The sequence below is a fragment of the Chrysochloris asiatica genome, unplaced genomic scaffold, assembly GCF_000296735.1.
Source record: "Chrysochloris asiatica unplaced genomic scaffold, ChrAsi1.0 scaffold00065, whole genome shotgun sequence".
In the NCBI taxonomy this organism is placed as follows: Eukaryota; Metazoa; Chordata; class Mammalia; order Afrosoricida; family Chrysochloridae; genus Chrysochloris; species Chrysochloris asiatica.
The window spans coordinates 12,692,735-12,712,632 of NW_006408583.1; the positions used below are offsets into that span (position 1 = coordinate 12,692,735).

General features: G+C 40.6%; 1 protein-coding gene across 1 annotated transcript in view; it reads left to right on the forward strand.

Moving 5' to 3' along the window:
• FREM1 (FRAS1 related extracellular matrix 1) overlaps positions 1-19,898 on the forward strand; it is a 173,100-nt gene that overhangs the window by 74,723 nt on the left and 78,479 nt on the right. The window contains exons 15-19 of the mRNA XM_006864507.1: positions 2,398-2,650; positions 5,614-5,808; positions 7,980-8,165; positions 9,867-10,063; positions 17,027-17,243. Of these exons, the coding sequence (XP_006864569.1) occupies positions 2,398-2,650; positions 5,614-5,808; positions 7,980-8,165; positions 9,867-10,063; positions 17,027-17,243 (1,048 nt within the window). The remainder of the gene's footprint in view (positions 1-2,397; positions 2,651-5,613; positions 5,809-7,979; positions 8,166-9,866; positions 10,064-17,026; positions 17,244-19,898) is intronic.

Genomic DNA, 19,898 nt, shown 5'->3' on the forward strand with positions numbered 1-19,898 from the left:
GGAGTAGCTGGTGTGTTTGAACTGCTGCTCTTACCCTACTGGGCCACACCAGGACTATTGGTGGTGGTGGAAGTTATGTGCCATGGAGTCGGTTCCGTCTCACAGCAACCCTGTATAGAGTTTCCGAGGCTATAAATCTTTACGGGAGCAGAAAGCCTCTTCTTTCTCCCCCGGAACAGTTGGTAGTTTTGAACTGCTGTTCCTGAGGTTAGCAGCCCAATTCGTAACCACTGTGCTACCAAAGTACCAGGACTATTAGTAGTGGTAAATGGTTTATGTTGGTTAAGTTGTGTGTCTATTCACAACCTCCTTTGCTGAGCTGTTTGTTTCTCCTCCATTAACAAACTAACTGCCCCCTAAGGTGAAATTTTGTGTTGATTGGCTATAGAGAAAGCTTTTCTGAATTATTATTTTACTCTAAAAAGCAAGTTTCAGGAGGAAAATCCACCTTACCTTCCATCCGAGTTCATCTTCCCATTGCTGACAATGTTCAGAGAATTAAGTGGAAACATTCTCTCTCTGGTTAATATTTAAACAACAGACATGGTCTTTCAGAGAAATCGCCAATTTGTGAACAAGTACTTACAAATTTTTTTATGTAAGAGTAATGTCCATGATTCTATTGTTTTAAAACTTTATTGTTCAGTTGTAAACGGAGACTTTTTGAATTTATGCAAGATTGCCATCATCGAATTTATTGGTGAGATTTCATAGACAGAACCAAGAACAATAAGACATGAACGCACTCCTAGGACCTGAACAAAGATCTTGTTTCCTAAGAAGCCAAGAGAAAATAGACTAGAGAGCTGTGTTGTTGATTTTAACCTTTGAATACTTACACCCGGGCCTTCCCTCTCTCCCATCAAAGAAAGGTGCAGCATAACTCCATGTATATTTGTTGTAGGGTAACCAGGCCATATACAAATATTTACCTTTGTTCGCTCATTTATTCAACAAATATTTAACAGGTGCCACATCTAGGCTAGGTTTGGAATATCTTGATGAACAAGACAATCAGTATTTCTGTTCTTCCAGAATTCACAGGTCAGCTTTACAGGCATGTTGCCACCAAAACAATTAATTAAGATTTGGATGTGTTCTACAAATAAACAAGGTGCTAAAAGAGAGTAAATGACAGAAGGCTTTCAAAGTGGTCCAGGAAGGAGTCCCTAAGGAATCCACAGGAAACTGGCATGTGAAGGGGGAGTCAGCCAAAGAACGTACCAGGCTTGAGGAAGAGAGACGAAGCAGAGGTTCAGAGATGGGGCCTTGTGGTGTGCTGGAATGAGACTAGAGGAGGTGACAGAAACAGCCCAGAGCATGAACTAAGGCTCGGGAAGTCTGAGACAAGCTCTAGGAAGTCACTGAAGATTACCAAAGGCAGCGACTTGAAAGTCACACTGTAATAACGTCACTTTGGCCCAAGTATGTTGTTGTTAAGTGCCGTCGAGTCGGTTCCGACCCATAGCGACCCTATATAGAGTTTCTGAGGAGCATCTGGTAAGCTTGAACCGCAGTTCAAAACGACTTTGCAGTCTTGTGTATTAACCCACAGCGCCATACCAGGACTCCCTGGCTCCAGTATGGAGGAAGGAAATATATGTCCAAGGCCAAACTTGACAAAAGAACTTATAGCACATACTCAATAACTGTGGGTGTGAAGTCAGAGGAGGACTCCCTTTCATTCCTGTTTAAATGACATGCTCTTAAACCTTTCTGCACCATGTTTTTAAATTAAAGTTGCTTTTCTTTCTACTTGGAAATTTATTTCCATGACCGTGAGGGAAAGACATTTTGTCACATTAAAACCTGGCATTGATTAAATGCTTATGTGGTTGCACATGTGACTCAAATGTTTGAAATGCAGCTGCTGCTTCTTGTGCAGGCCAGAATAACTTCCTGGGTGGCAGGAAGTTGAGGGTGGAGGAAAGCTTTGTAATCACCAAGTAATTTGAAATAAAAATAACTTTGATGTGGTAAATGTAAATGCATTGGACCACAAGGACCAGATTTCCTCTAGAATATGTGTGAATTTAATGAAGGAGAACAGGGGTTTTGGTGAAGCAAGCTTTATATTGCATTTATATTTTGTCTGTCTAGAAACAAATGAGACTTCTGAGTCCCAAAACATAACCATACCGTCCCATTCCTACCTAAAATGCCTCCCACATGGGCCGTTTTTTGTAAGATGGCTCGTATGGGGAAAGTTAGAAGATGTAGGCTGTTTGGCCAAATTCCACAGCTATTGTTTCATGTGTCTGGAAGATAGAAAGTACCTGTCGTTCTGACTATGAGCTATGGGATACCCTTTAGGCAATTTGTCATTTCTTTCTTTTTCTTGAAAACATGCACTTTCCCCCCTCCTGCTCCCCCCCCCCCCCCCCCGTCCCCACCTAGGTATTGCCTGTAAATGACGAGCCACCAGTGCTGAAGGCTGACCTACTCCCCATGATGCAGTGCTCGGAGGGTGGAGAGGTGGTCATCACCTCCGAATACATTTTTGCTACTGATGTGGACAGCGATGACTCAAGGTTGATGTTTACGATTGCTCAGAAACCTCAGCATGGAGTGGTGAAGAACGCTGGAGTTGTAACGGATCGGTTCTTTCAGGAAGACGTTATCTCAGGGGCTGTGACGTACACACACACAGGTAAATGCTGCCAGCATCATGGCTAGCATGGGTGACAGAATGCAAGCAACACAGAGCTTCTGATACTCCATTGCGCACCACAGGCTGCCATAATCTAATGCTCTGAAAGCTCGTTTCCATTAAAAAGTAACCGGAGCAGCAGCCTGTACCCTCATTTTCCAATATGATCACCATGTTTGGAAGTCTTTCTGAGCCTGGTATTATAATAGAGTTCAAAGAATGGAGGAAGGGAAGGTACGGCATGCTGTTCTGTTCCTGGCATTGCCACATAAACTTCCAGTTCAAGTTGGGATTCTCCTTGTCTCTGTTGTCGTCCATTGAAGCCTTTCTTTGACTATCATATCTTGTTGTGTGCCCCTGAGTCAATTCAGACTCTTAGTGAGCTCACTTGATAGAATAGAACTGCCCCATAGGGCTTTCTAGCATATAATCTTTATAGAAGCAGATTGTTCGGTCTTTCTCCTGCAGAACCGTCAGGTGGGTTCAAACCAGCAATCTGTATTACCAGTTAGCAGTCAAGTGCTTAACCGTAGTGTTACCAGGGATCTTAACCCAAACTAAAACCCATTAACCATCTAGTCAATTACAACTCACACCAACTTTGTCAGATAATGTAGAACTGCTCCATCCGTAGCAGTCCCAAGTCTGTAAATCTTTTCAGAAGCAGATTGCCACAGCTTCCTTCCATGCAGTGTCTGGTGGGTTCAAACCTCCGACCTTTCAGTGAGCATCTCAACATTTAACCACTGTGCCACCATGCTTCCTTCCATCCTAGCCTATGGATCTACCAATCATAATAAAAATATCTGAAGTTAACTCCCTAAGATAGTAACAGCATTAGCTTTAAAAGTCTATTGGTTAATAGCTCCTAAGCAAGGTCAGTGGTTCAAGGTCACCAGCTACTCCTTGGAAACCCTATACAGGGTTGCTGTGGGTAGGAATCGACTCTACAGCATTGAACAACAACAACAAGAAGTATCTGATCTGTTTTTTGGGTTCCTGAAAAGCAAACTGTGTATGACTTGTCCATGGCACGTAACAGTGGTGAATGAAGCTTAGGTACATAGCAAAGACTTGTTTCTTAGCACCATGCTTACATTTCTATCCTTTCATTATACTGTGGTATTTGTTCCTCATGTGAAATGTTCAACTAAAAATATGATACATGAACTCTGCATCTGATATCTGTAAGTCTCAGCAGTAGGCTCTGTGGGGCTAGAAAAGAGTCTAATCTAGATCCTGCCGTGACGGGCTTTTAACTGAAATAGGCAAAAATCCATCATGCTCCGAGGACTGCAGTGTGACACAGTAATTCATACACACATCACAGTTCCTCTGCGCACATCTTCTGAAGACCAGGTGGGGACACTTCCTAAGTAACAATGCTGGAGTCTTCCTCTGTTGTTGTGAAGTGCCATCAACTCAGTTCTGACTCATAGAGACCCTGCATAGGCTTTCTGAGGAGTGATTGGTGGGTTTGAACCACTGACCTTGGGATCAGCAGTCTAGTGCTTATCCTATAATGCCACACCAGGACTCCAGCCTTCCTCTGTTACTAAGTACCGTCTAATTGGTTCTAACTCATAGCAACCCGGTATATGGTTTCTGAGGAGTGACTAGTGGGTTTGAACTGCCCACCTTGTTGTTAGCCATCCAGTACTTGTCCTGTAACCCCACACCAGGACTCCAGTCTTCTCTAGCTAGCTTTTATTACACTCTTATAATTTCCTAGTTACTTACTTTTCCGTTGTTGTTGTTAGTTGCCATTGAGTGGATTTTGGAATCACAGTGACCCTATATGACAAAGTGGAGCTGCCCCATAGAGTTTTCTAGGCTGTAATCCTATGGCAGCAAATCACCTGGTCTTTCTACCGAAGAGCCACTGGAAGAGACCACACTGTCAACCTTTCAGTTAGCAGCCAAGTGCTTAATGATTGTGGGACTCTTGTTACTATTCCATCTAGTTTAAATGATAAACTCTAGACAGGAAGTGTGACTTGGCATGTAAAGTCAAGTGAGAAGTACAGGAAATAGGAGCTATTAAAATTAAAATAATTTTTTTTTAGTTGAAGAGACATAAAGATTTCTAGCAATGGGGATGGAGCTGAGGGAATCCCACAGCTAAGGATTCATTTGAAAATGGAAGGCAACATTTTGAAATAATATTTTTCAAATTAGAGTCCTGGTGTGAACACTTAACCACAAGGTCGGTTTCATCTGCAAGGTCGGTGGTTCAAATCCAACAGCCATTCCTCAGAAACTGTATACAGGGTCGCTATGAGTTGGAACCAACTTGAAGGCACTTAACAACAATTTTCAAATCTATTTTGTAGCACGAGGATTTGTTAGGATCTGAGTTATCTCATAGGATCAAAAAGAAGAAAACTACAATGCATGCCACTGCTTTTCCAGACAGTCTTGCCTTTTTTCTTTTTAAAACATCTTGATTAGTAAGTAGAGGAAAATATTGAAAGACGTGTCCAAAATGAGTATTATCTTTGTATTTCATGTGTATTCTGCGTCTCATCACAGCTCTGTAGTAGAGGGTCGTTCCTTTAAGGTGATTAATGCAAACAGATGACAGGGGCACCTTCTGCCTTGAGCTGACTGTTGGCCCTAACGCTAGGCAATTAACAGGGAAGAATAAAACCATCACTTGTCAACTTCTTGCTTCTCCCTGGTTCATTTGTGAACTGACAGACCCCTGTTAGCCCCATTTTTCCCCTCCAGGTGATGATAGATTGTTGGCAGTGATTTCACCAGAGGCAACAGATAGGCAAGTAGTTTTGCATTTGTTTCATGGCTGTATTTAATTCCATTGTCATGAAATTGGTTTTTGTCTACATTGATCCTTTGCTTTGCCATTCTAAATTTGGAGGAAAGGTATGAATAGAGTCCATTTTGGTATTCTATTTGGTTTTGGTTTTTTTTAGTCAGGCTTTAACTAGAGTTGTGTCTTCCAGGTGGTGAGATCGGCCTGATGCCCTGCTTTGACACCATTACATTGGTGGTTTCGGATGGACACGCTGGCCCTGTCATGACTGGCTGCTGTTACAGTGGCCCCCATTCATCTGTTCCTCTTCATGAATCCTTTCCAGTGTACAACCTCAGCGTCTCTGTACATCCAGTAGACAACCAGCCACCTTCAATTGCTATCGGTGAAAATGACTTTTTCTGTTTTAAAGTCCTAATGCCTCCCTTAGGGTCACTGCTGTTATTTAATGAAAATAACTTAGTTTACATAGAATCAAAATAGGAAACTGTCCTATGGAATTGCGCGAATAAATGCTTCAACACATATTTGTAGGAAATCCCCAGTCTGTGAGTGAAAGAATTTAGTTACTTGAAAATTTAGGTAATTCTGTATGGATTGGGGTCTGTGTGTGTTGGGAGGAGGACAACAATAGGATCTTCAAATAGTCTGTTTTTATTTCACTTGTTGCTGTTGAATCAGTTCTGATTCATAACAACCCTGTATAGGATTTCTGAGGCTATAACTCTTTGTGGGAGCAGAAAGCCTCATCTTTCTTCCATGGAGCAACTGATGGGCTTGAACCACTGACCTTGTAGTTCCTAGTCCAATATTTATCCTACAGTGCTACCATGCTCCCCATGGGGAAATACTATTTACCTTCTGGTTGAGAGAGTGATTTATTTTCTCCATAATATCTATTAGAACAGAATAAGTACCAGGGAGACCACTTAAATACAGTCAGGTGCTATAGAACATCAGTATCCAACTGCATGTACATCTTTGGATTCATAAGGACATAACAGAGTTCAGAAATCCTGACTGGAGAATGGGAGTAAGAGAGATTACAGAAGAGCTTCTCAGGTCTCTTGTATACAAGGAGTCCTGATGTGGCACTGTGGGTCAATGAGCTGGACTGCAAAGTTGGTTTGAACCACTAGGTGGGAGGTTCAAGCTCACCAGCTGCTCCTCAGAAACCCTATACAGGGTCTCTGAGTCAGAACCGACTTGATGGCACTTGACAACAACTTGTATACAAAGTGACTGCGTGGCCAGGCATTCAGTGGCCAAATACGTTGTTGTTAAGAAGTGCCACTGAGTCATTTCCAACTTGTAGGGACCCCATGTAGGATTTCTGAGAAGCGGCTGGTGTGTTTGAACTGCTGACCTTTGGTTCAAACCGACCTTTATGATCCAGTGCTTATCCGACAGCACCACACGAGGACTCCAAGTACAAATATAACCTGTAATACATATGTCTTGATAGTCATAATAAACCGCCGCACAACTGTTTCCGTATGCAGTGGAATTTCTATCATTATGTTAATATGAACCTTCGCTACTTACAAATGAAGCATATACTGTGTAATAGTGTCTGCTTTGACTCATAGGCGGCAGTATCCAATCTTGTATATCATATGTTTCTGGAATGTTGCAGTGTTATTTCTCTGTTAAATTGTCTTTGGAACATATTACCACGATGACTCCCCAATGCACCAGAACCAGTGCTAGTGATTGCCGCAACAAGAGGCAACGGAGAAATATCGATTTGGAAGTGAAACCAAATTATTAAACAACATGAAGGTAGCAAATCAGTAAATGCTACTGCTCACGATTTAAACATGTTCACACAACGTCCAAATCATATAGTGTCCTATTTCACAGAATAGATCCTGGACATTAAGCAATACGTGACTAGATATTTAACTTTCAGAAAGTCACTTCTTCACAGGCATTATATATTTGTTCTGTCTCAGAAAAATAAAAAACAACCCACAAGCATATGTATGGATGCTATTGTAATTTGCAAACTATCTCCCAAGCAATGTTCTGGAAAGGAAGCATTGTCCCAGCAGAATAATTAAGCACCAAGGAATGAAACAAAATATTCATTGTGAGCAATTCATAAAAGCTCTCAGGCAATTAACTCTGACAAACAGAGGTAACAACTGATCTTGAAGAGTACATAAACTACACTGAGTTGCTTATCATTAAAACAGTTTGGCAATTCTAATTTCCATATGTCACTTCTATAGGCACACAAGGGAAATCAGGGTTTCTTGAGAATGAATGAAGGACTGTACTAAAGCATTTAGCATTTCTGTTGTCTTTCCATTGTGGTCTGGCTGCTTGTATTAGGGGGAAAAATGTAATTCCATAAGTCAAATTAAATTCCACCATTTCTAGTGAATATTTACACTGTAAGGAGAATTGTGCCAAAGGAAATGAACATCTCTCATGGAAGTGTATTTGCATATGGGAGACTTCTCTGATTTGGCATTTCAGTCACTCCCTTTGTCCTTCTTATTCTGATGTGAGGATCCCATGCTAAGTCATAACCGTGTTATTTTTGTGCAGGTACCATGTTCCTTGTAGATGAGGGTTTCTCAGCAGTGGTAACCATTAACCATTTGTCTGCCAAGGACCCTGATACTGCAGCAGATGACTTGGAGTTTGTTTTGGTTTCTCCTCCCCAGTTTGGTTACATTGAGAACATACTGCCTTCCGCAGGCTTTGAAAAAAGCAATATGGGCATAAGTATAGGTAAGTGCTGGCTTCAAGATGGGTAATGACTCACCTGTGTCTGTGGATCTAACTGACTGCAGCGTGTTTAATGACTGGATAAGGGCTTTAACCATGTGTGAAAGTACCACACACATCAGGGAATTAGTCTCATAATTGATTCCTTAGAATTAGATTTATTTATTCAGTTATTATTCATTTCTCAATGCATGTAAACTTACTATAAAAAATAAAGGGACATTTACTTACGAAAACTCGGAGAATAAACTTCAGGAAATGTCTTTAAAAGGCCCGCAAAGCAACACAGAGTAATGTGGTAGAATAGATCAGGTGGGGGCTGACAAGGATTCATTCTCATGTTGTTTTAGCATTTTTAATAGGTATTGATGGAAAATATTGATAAATATACTGTGGGCCTAACAGAGAGAAAGCCTGAAATGTTGACATAGATGGCATTAGTTTTGAAACTAAAATGTGACTCAGATACCTAAATAGCTCTTGGATTTTAGATGAAACAAAACCAAAATCTTCTAAACTTAATACTTTATAAGCAAAATGTTGTTGTCAATGTTTAGTGCTGTCGAGTCAGTTCTGACTCACAGTGACCCTGTGTAGGGTTTCCAAGGAGCGACTGGTGAGCTTGAACCTCCAACCTTGCAGTTCAAATTGATCTTGCAGTCCAGTGCATTAACTCATACATAGCGCCACACCAGGACTCTTAGAGGTAAAATAGATATTCCTACAGGTAGGCTGTTCAAACCCACTAGTTGCTCCTTGGAAACCCTATACAGGAACCAACTCGACAGCACTTAACAGTAACAACAACAAAAATAATGCTTTAGAAATAAAATGGTGATGGTGGTGGTGTGGATGGAGTAGGTTCCCACTCATAGCGGCCCTACATAGGGCTTCTGAGGCTGTAAATCTTTACAGGAACAGAAAGCCTCATCTTTCTCCCATGGAATGGCTGGAAGTAAAATAGATACTTGTAAAGATAATATTCTAGAGGTAAAATAGCTATGCCTTAAATGGTACGGTGCAGAAACATTCACAGTTAGAAGTAAATGCTTCTCCAAATTACCATTTGATGCATATTTTAAATATGGGAGTTGCTGAATTTAAGATGAACTGCATTAAAAGTTACCCAATTTCTTATGGAACCTCATACTCAATGTAGAGCTTTTTTTCCCCCCCTTCTCTTTTTATTTAAGGCAATGTCAAAATACCAAGCAGTGGGTTAGCTAAGTCTACTCAATATAGTTAGTTGCTTGATCGAGTAGGGAGATGATGGGCCAGCTCTTGTTGCTGGACCTCTCAATGTGAAAGAGCTGGTCCCTTTTTCTCCAAGCTCCACAAGAACTGTTGATGCAGAAGCAATGGTTTTAATCAAGCGAAGGTCCCTCTGACATTCATTCCAGGTATCTGAAGTTGTTGTTGTTAAGTGCCGTAGAGAAGAGTGGCCGGGAAATCCCTACACATCCTCTTTAGCGGCGATCGCCTCTGTTCTTCAAGCACATTTTAATCTTTCCTTACGATGTGCGGATCTCTGTTTTTATGCTGACAGTTAGAAATCATTAAAGCAACCCCTGAGAGGTGATACATATGTCAGCTGCCACGACAAAACCTATTTGCTGGAGAATAGGTTATTGGGTTAAGGATTTGGGACCAGTCGCTTCAGAAAACTGTTTTCTTACTTACCTGTTGCATCTTGGTGTACTCTAGCTTCATTCCAGTGGAGAGACATAAAGGCACTGCACATTAACTACGTACAATCCAAGCATCAGAGGGTCGAACCAACTGCCGACCAGTTCATGGTGTACGTCACAGATGGGAAACGACGCTCCTCGGAGATACCATTTTATGTTAGAATCAACCCCACAAATGATGAAGCTCCTGACTTCGTAGTGCAGAATATTACTGTAAGAGAAGAATCCACCTGTTCAATTTCTCTCTTGTCATTGGGTGGTTTTGATTTTCACCTAGTCTGGTTGCATTGTGGGGTACTGGTGTGGCGCTGTGGGTTAATGCTTCAGATTGCAAAGTCGTTGGAACTGCAAGGTCTGTGGTTCAAGCTCACCAGCTGCTCCTTGGAAACCCTATATAGAGTTACTATGGATGGGAATCAACTCAACAGCACTTAACAACAACAATAGTTGCATAGGTAAATGCGCACTTAATACATTAGGTTGGTAAGGAGCATCGTGTAATGCAGTCACTTGGAATATATCATTTTAATAATCATGATGATAGTAAAGGTAGTAAGAATTGCTGACGTAGATGGAGCACTTACCAGGTTGTAGGTACTGTTCCAAGCTCTTTACATGTATTTGCATTTAATCCTCACAGTGGACTTTAGGGTGGGTGTATTATTATTCCTATTAATGGAGTGATTTAAATCACAGAGCTTGGAAGTGACACATTAGGATTTGCACTCAGGCAGTCTGACTGTAGCTGGTAGCTAATGACATAATGGCCCAAATCCACCCAAACCAAACCCACTGCTAACAGGTCTGCTTTCTAACTTACCCATACAATAAGCACTGGGCTGCAAACCACAAGGTCTGTGGTTTGAGCCCACCAGCCGCCATGGGAGAAAGATGAGACTTTCTGCTCCCTCGAAGATTTAAAGCCTTGGAAATCCTATACAAGGTCACTATGAGTCATAACCAACTCAACAGCACGTAACAACAACAGAAGTAACCCTAGCTAGTGTTTCTGAGACTATAAACCTTTAGGGGAGCAGGCAGCCTCGTCTTTCTCCCAAGGAACTGACCTGTCAGTTAGCAGACCAATGTTTTAGCCCACAGTGCCACCTGGGTTCCTTCCTATACTGGCAGAGATCCTTAATTCAGAAACTGAAGGCATCTTGCTCATACCTATAAAGATATGAGATGGGAAAACTACAATTTGAACCATTCGTCTTAATGCTGTTTTAAAAAATATTTTAATACAATTGTCATTGTTGTTAAGTGCCATTAAGTCATTTCCAACCCATAGCAACCCTGTATAGGGTTTCCAAGGAACAGCTGGTGTGCTTGAACCACCAACCTTGCAGTTTAAACAGCTTTGCAGTCTGGCGTGTTTAATACAATAACATGTAATAATAAAAAAATAGTTATGTATTTAAAATGGTCCATATATACAACTCCTCAGGTAACACTGGTTAACTCTAAAGGTATATATATGTGCGTGGCTAACTGCTACTACAAGGTTGGTGGTTCAAACCCACAAAGCAGTTCCTTGGAAACCCTATATAGGGTCACTACAAGTCAGAATGGACTCAACAGCACTTAACAACAACAACAAACAAATTTGACTGTTGAGAAACATGCGGTATGTGAAATATGAAGTTTTCCTCTTTAACAGCCCGATCATTAGTCACTTTCCAAAGTTTGAGCTTTTAGTCATTCTTTCCACAATATCAATTGTGCACATGCCAGTAATGTGTATGTGTGTCTGTGTGTGTATGATTTTCTGGATGTTACGGTATCTATTATTCTGTTCTGTACATTTTTTTCCTGACTCGTAGAAACCCTATAGAACAAAGTAGAATTGTTCCACAGGGTTTTTGAGGCTCTAAACCTTCAGGGGAGCAGTCAGCTTGCTGCATCGAGTAACTCTTAGGTTTGAACTGTTGACCTTGCAGTTAGTAGACCATAGCTTAGCTCACTAAGTGAGTCAGAATCCAATCGATGACAGTAGGTTTGGTTTGTGTTGGGGCACTTTTTTAAAAAAACTTAATTATGTTGTTTGGAAATCTTTCCATATCAGGAGCCCTGGTGTGATGCTGTCGGATCAGCACTGAACCACCAGCTGCTCCTTGGAAACCCTATGCAGGGTCATTATGAGTTGGAACCTACTCAGTGGCACTTAGCAACAACAATTCTTTAAACATTTCTATATGTATGGTTACATAATCTGTGTGTGTGTGTGTGTGTGTGTGTGTTCTGAAGTGCCGTTGAGTTGATTCCGACCCATAGCAACCCTGAATAGGGTTTCCAAGGAGCAGCTGGTGAACTTGAACCACCGACCTTGCAGTTCAAATGACTTTGCAGTCTGATGCATTAGCCCACAACGCCACTCCAGGAAATTTTGACTAAAGTGAATGAGCACCGACTTTAGGATTAGACTTGGGCTGCCCTTTACTATTTATATCATTGTTAGTGTTCAGTGCAACCCTAGATAGGGTTTTCCAAGGAGCTACTGGTGAGTTTGAACAGCAGCCTTGTGGTTAGCAGTCCAGTGCTTATCCAGCAGTACCACACCATGGCACCAACCATTCCTCTGATAGCCCTCTGCACTGAGCTACATTCGGTAATTCATTGTAATGGTCACACAGAAGTCAGGCTCAGTACTCACAGTTACGGGGTTTCCTAGGGAAGTTAACAAGTTATAGATTCAGGATCAGACAGTGCTTTCAGTCAGGAGAGATGGTCCTCTGCCATACCCACAGGCAGGCCTCTCTCTGGCCTTCAGCCCCTTGGTCTGGCCTCTGCCTTGCTCAGCAATGCTACAAAGCTTGTTCAGGACTGCTGATAAATGCCCAAAGGACACTCCACTTTGCTGTAAGCCTTGGCTCAAAGGTTCTCAGCTCTAGCTCATGTATCAGCAAACCTAGCTCCCCAATTAAGTGCCTGGAGGCACCTCAATCTGCAAGCAAGCCTCATGCTCATAGGCGCTCAGTTTTATGTTCCCTCTGGACTGGGAATCTCAGTGCCGTTTTGTGCGCTCACTCTTGGTTCTGCTGCCACTCCTCGGGTGCCACATCTTTCTGGTCCCTGGTTGAGGAGGCTCAGTGTGCAGGGATCACTGGTTCCAATAACATGCTCCATTCCTGGCTCTTCTTCTTTGATGATCAGAAGATCCCCACTCTGGCTTCTGAGATGGCTTGTTTACCCGCGTTAGAGTTTCAAGTTCTTACAATCACAATAAACCCTGTTAACAATCATTCACAACTGAATCATATAATACCTCACCTTCTCTTTCCCAGATCCATCAAGAAAAAATCGTTTGGTGGGAGTTTACAAAGACTATAAATTGAAGTGACATTAAATAATTCAATGTTTCGCAGGTCCTGAACAAATTATTTCTCTCTGTGCTTTTGTTTCCTTATTTGAAAATTTTGCATCAAATCTTCCCTAAGGGGGTAGCCATGATAATCAAAATGGGGAGGCACAGAGTAGCCCCTTAATGAATTGTTGTTGTTGTTGTTGTTAAGTGCCGTCGAGTCAGTTCCGACCCATAGCGACCCTGTACAGGGTTTCCGAGGGTGTAAATCTTTACGGGAGTAGAAAGCCTCATCTTTCTCCCGCGGAGTGGCTGGTAGTTTCGAACTGCTGACCTTAAGGCTCGCAGCCCGATTCGTAACCACTACGCTACCAGAGCTCCTTAATGAATAGGTGCCATTATTACTACTATTAATACTACTATGCTATTAATGTTACTATAGTTGTTATATGAGGGACTTCGACAAGTTCATGGAAAAATGGAATGGAAAGATAATGAAATTCCTCAATGAATTTTTTCAAGACCCGAATTATTCCTTACAAAATTGACTAATGCAAGTATTAACTGTTTTTAAAGTATTATTTTGCCTTCTTTTCCACTAAAAGTGATTCAGTTTTAATTGCAAGAAATCATAATTTGGCTTTAATTTTCAACGGAATCTTAACAGTATATGAGAGCCATCCTAGAACTATCTGAGGGGTGGGGCTTACCAATCAGCTACTGCTTCTCTTCTCCCACTGGTACATGGTTTTTCTGGAGAATCCTTCAGTACTTATGATGGGGGTGTGTGTGTGAAATCTACAAATTATTCCTTCTTTGCATGTCTCTCTTCTCTTGTACCTGTCTAGGGGTTGAGTCTCTTACATAATTAGTCAATCAGCAGATTGTCCTTTGCTCTTCTCGGAAAGTAATCATGCTTGTTCCCTGTTTGTTCCTTAAAGAAGCTATTGAAGGAAAAAATGATATGGAGCCCCATGTGTTATTGGCAGAGATTATTGTAAGCTTCAGTTGATTTTTTAAATTGCCATATTTATTTTTCCTTCTTCTGAGAAAATTTATTTATTTTGCAGATAATTGGGCTTCCATCAAATAGTGCTGTAAAAATTCTTGATATTTTAGTTCACGCTCTTATAATCTCTTCCAAATATTTTGTGTGTATTTGGTCTGAACTTTTTTTTGGTCATAATTAATGAATAATTAGATCTGGAAAAAAAAGAGCTTCATAATTTTCTTCAATAAAATTCTCCAATCATCTTGTGAGTTAATTTACTATGTTCCAAATAGAAATATGCATGCAAAATAGCCAAATGAGAAATATGCATGTGAAAGTTGTACAGTGAATAAAGAAGACCATGCAGTTGAGCTATGGTGTTGGAGTAGAATATTAAAAGTACCAGAAGAACTAACAGATCTGTATTGGAAGAAGTACAACCAGAGTATACCTTGGAAGCCAGGATGACCAGACTTCATCTCTCATACTTAGGATTTGTTATCAAGAGGGACCAGTCCCTGGGGAAGGATATCATGTTTGGTAAAGTGGAGGGTCTGAGAAAAAGAGGAAGACCCCCCAACAGTGGTGGAAGCTATGGGTTCAGGCATAGCAATGACTGTGATGTTGGCCCAGGACTGTGCAGTGTTTTGTTCTGTTGTGGATAGGGTCGGTATTAGGCAGAACTGACTCGATGGCACCTAACAACAACAAATGAGAAAGGTTGTATTCAATGAGTCAGGGAGTCCCAAATTCTATGAAGAAGTAGAAGTACAACAGGATTTAAAAGTTTGAGGGGGAAAGCAAGTTGCCATTGAGGATGATTTTAAGTATATCATTGTGGAATAAACTATGATTCTCCTTAATCTTTAAGATGGTGGGCCAGATAAAAGAAAACCAGCGCTTTAGCCCAGTGATTCTCTGTTAGGCCAAGTCAGTAAAAGGTGGTTGTTGGCGAATTTCCTTAAGCATCAATAGGAGAAGTTAAACAAGAATGTGCATTTTTGCTATCGTAAACCAGCTATGTTCTTCAAGGCATAAATGGCCTGCATCCATGAGGACATCTCTAGTCTCCTGGTCTCCTCTCCCCTTTTGTGTTTCTTGTTTATCTGCACCCTCGGAAACCCTGTACAGGGTCGCTATGGGTCGGAACTGACTCGACGGCACTTAACAACAACAACAACAAGCAACTCTAGATGTTTTCTTCTTTGCATTATAGTTGTTGGGTTTCTTTCCCATAGAATCTTCAGTTCAGATGATGGATGTGAGGGAGGAAAACCATGTACCAGTGGGAGAAGAGAGGCAGTAGCTGATCTTTAAGCCCCCACCCCTCAGGTAGTTCTAGGCTGGCTCTCATATTCTGTTAAGATTCTGTAGAAAATTAAAGCCTTTCTGGGCCTTGATTTCCCTCAGATGGCACTCCAGCTCCTTGCCCTCTACCACACAGCCATCTGCGCAGCCACACTGGCCTGGGCTTCAAGTGATGCACACAAGAAGCTTGTCCTCTGGAACTGCTCTTCCAGAAGACTGCTGATTTTTGCATTCTTCCTCCTTTCATCATATTTTTTCTGAATTTTCCTTGATCACTTTTTGTTTAATATTTCTTCCTCTTCAGGAGTCAGTTTGGCTCCCTTCTTGTGGCTCAGAGGCAGTGCATTGTGGGACTCTGAGTATTCACTCTGTAAACAAGAATCATTGATGTTGTCTATAATGCATCCAGTAATGAGCTGGTCCGCACCAAGACCGTGGTAAAGAACTGCATCCTAGTTCATGATAGACAGGCCTTTAACATCTCCTCTCACTGGGTTTGATGGCTCTTGAGGATATTTGAGTTCCTCTGCATGTAGCATAGGAACTTATACATCACAGTTCCCAAGCATGCATTGCATTTATAAGCTTTACTTATTTAGATCTTGTCATATTTCAAATAGGAAGCTGGAGCATGTCTTGTTTTCCTTATTCTCATAAATAATAGTAGGAAAAAAGGCCAAGACTACACAGTACTATATCTTCTCACTCGGGGTGACCAGCTCCTACATGATGTGAAAAACAGCCAGCTCTCTTTGAGCTTAAAATATGAAACTGGAAGTGGGCTGTGGAGAGGGGGTAGGAAGAATAGTTCAGTAAAATTGAAGGTGTTGAGTAGAGATGAGGGCCCTGAATTAAAATCTACACTACAATACTTCCAGACATATCCCTCTCAATTTTTGTGAATTGCAGTTTAAACTCAGAAGTTTTTTGTTTTTTTACTGTGGTAATAAAAATAAGATATAGCAACCTCCCTTTCTTCTACTTCCAGATTGCATACCAGATATTTATAAGAAATATTGATGTTGCTAAATGCCATTGAGTTGGTTCCAACTCATAGTGATCATAAATAGGGTTTCTGAGGAGCGACTGGTGAGTTTGAACCACTGGCCTTGCAGTTCAAACTGACCTTGAGGTCAAGTGCTTATTCTACGGTGCTACACCACATCTTTCTAAGAAATACAGGAATTGTGAAAGCAGAGAGGTGCTGAAGGATAAAATAACAGATTAGGATCTGAATGTAAAGACTCTAGATTCAGTTTTACATCTGGAATTATTTGTAGTTTCCAGAAAGTAACCTTTCATATGATTAATTTTCCCCCAAACTTTAAATTATGAACAATATATACATTTTGCTTTTCATGAAAATAAAGTGCTTTGAAATCAGTAGGGGGAAAATGCAGGCACATTAAAGTTTCTTTTTTTTCTTTTAAGTTTATCTTAACCCAGCAATTTCTTTCTAGACTGGTTACAAGCAAATCTCATGGAAAAATGTGAAGTAGGATATCTTACAATGATTCTTCTTGGGCAGATGTGACTGAGTGAGCGCAGATGACTCTTGGGGCTTGTTCTTGTTTAGGTCTATGAGGGTCAGATGAAAGAGCTGGGCTCTTCTATCAGTGCTGCTGATCTCGATGTTCCTAAGGACGCCTTGCTGTTCACTGTCACTCAGCAACCTCACCATGGCCTTCTCCTCTGTGTGTTTGCTGAGGGCCTCCCTCAGTATAAGCCTCCAGCAAGCTCTAACCAGAACCATCAACTTGTCCACAACTTCTCCCTGGAACTTCTCAAGCCTGGTATGTCATGTTCCACATCTATTTGTTTGTTATTGCTCATGATTTATTCATTTAACCCAGAAAATATGATAGATGACGGAAATAGGAGGTGAAGAAATAGCATTCATGGACATTATTCATTTACCATTTATATAATGATTGCCTCCAGATTCTGGATTAACACAGGGTAGGAGGCCCCAGCGAGAATTAATGGGTATTGGGAAAGTAAATAACTTGTTTTATTTCATTTGTAGAATCTCATTAAAGATACTTAGAATTGTTGATATTTCAGCTCCCGCTTCCCATGCTTTTCAGAACTACTGAGATCGTAGATTCGTCTGCCAAAAGTTCCACTTCTGTAACAAAGAACCACACACAATAACTCATTATTCTCTGAGAAGATGATTTGCTCTTTAGGGAAATGACACATCAGAATAGCAGCCTGAATTAGTTAATGATTCTTTTTAAAAAACGATCTCATGCCATTTTTCCATATAGTAAAAGGACTTTTCTAAATGTGGAAAGCAGATGTGGTTCGAGTCTTGGAGTCCCGGGATGGTGCTGTGGGGTAAAACACTAGATCACAAGGTGGTTTGAACCACAAGCAAACCCACCAGCTGCTCCTTGGAAAACCTGTGCAGGGTCGCTATGAGTTGGAACCGACTGAACAGCACTTAACCTAACTTAACTTATGCAGTTCTAGAAGGTCAGCAGTTCGAATCTACTAGGAACTCCTCAGGAACTCTCTTCTTCCTTGATGCCCCCACATCCCCCACCTGTACTTGCCTCGTCTTCACAATTGTTCAACAGTTTTTGTGCTGCCTTTCCATTCTTTCCCCTAATTAGCTCTCTGCCTCAGTTTCTTTTGCAACAGTTGCACTACGCCATCTTACATGTGAATCTGGGGAAACTAGTTCATCTCTTTCTTAATTTGTATAAGTTGAAAAGAAGTAATTCTGAGATCTAAATGATGGTGTTATGAAATAATTAATAGTGTGTGGCAAAAATAGAATGGGTTGTTATAAATATGATTAAAAATTTTTTTTATTTTGAGGCAAAATAAAAAGGAATAACAATTTAAAGTTTACACTCATAGCCAGTTTTTAAAAAATTAACATTTATTCATTATTTTAGGGTTAGCAAATACCATTTGATAAAGTTTGGACTATCTGGTTATTTAAAGAAAAACGATTCACATAAATTGGAATCCTGATGTGGCACTGCAGAACAATGTGGCACTGCAGAACAAGATTGGTTTGAATCACAAGGTCGGTGGTTCAAACTTGCCAGCCGCTCCTTGGAAGCTCTGCACAGGGTCTCTATGATTTGGAACCAACTCAATGGCACTTAACAACATTCACATAAATGAATACTTTGTTTAGTTTTTGGTAAAATTTCTCAGAGGTTAGATTTTCACTTCTCATTTATTATAACTATACTTTTTTAAACTTTGCTTTTGTATATTCTCACATATTCCCACACACTCAAACATATTGAATATTCTATTTTTCGAATCAATTATTATAAGCATCTTACATCTTAAATAGAAGTAGTTCTCAAAGATGGCGGACCAGGTAGATATGCAGTGAGGAGCTCCATTACCAACAACACAGAATATTGGACTAAGCAGGCTCAGGGAATGGCGCTAGAACCCTGAACCACATATAAAGGAATATTTATATGCTACAGAATCGACCCATTAATGCACGCAAGTTAATTTTTCAGCATATTCACAGAATTTTATTATTATGATTTTACCACAATCAATTTTAGAACATTTTCATTACCTCTGAAGAAACTCTACCATTTTCAGTGTCCTATTCCTCCCTTGCCACAGTGCCAGGCAACCACTAACCTACTTTCTATCTTTGCAGATTTGCCCTTCTGGATGGTTCATATAAATAGAATAGTTGGTCTTTTGTGACAGATTTCTTTTATTTAGCAAAATGTTTTCAAGTTTCATTCATTTTATAGCATGTTTCATTACTCCTTATTGTTTTTAAGTGCCATCAGTTGGTTCCGACTCATAGCAGCCCTGAATAGGGTTTCAGAGGAGTGGCTAGGAGGTTTGAATCACTGACCTTGCAGTTAGCAGTCCATTGCTTATTGTATAGCACCTCACCAGGACCCCTATGATGTTTCATTACTAGCTGAATTACTATTCCATTATAGAGATACACCATATTTTATCTACCCCTTCATCAGTTGATAGACAGTTGGGTTGCTTCCATTTTCTGACTTTTATGAATAATACTGCAGAAACCATCCATGCATGAGTTTTTATATAAACATGCTTTCATTTATCTTGGGTATTTTACCTAGGAGTGGAATTGCTGGGTAATATGGTATTTCTTTGTTTAACATTTTGAGAAAATGCCAAACTTTTCCAAAGCAGCTACACCATTACATTCCTACCAACATTGTGTGAGGTGAGAAAGTTTGTAGAAAATGGAAGTAAAAGATTATGGAATTTTTCCATGAACTTTTTCAATTCCTCTCATATTAGTGTTTTAATTTATCCACTTTCATTGTCTATTTTTTAAATCCATAACTATCCTATTAGGAGAAGCAACACCAACTAATAAAAACTAAACTGCATCCATTGCTATCAAGTTGATTCTGACTCACAACGACACCGTGTACAGGGTAAATCTTTACGGAAGCAGAAAGACGCAT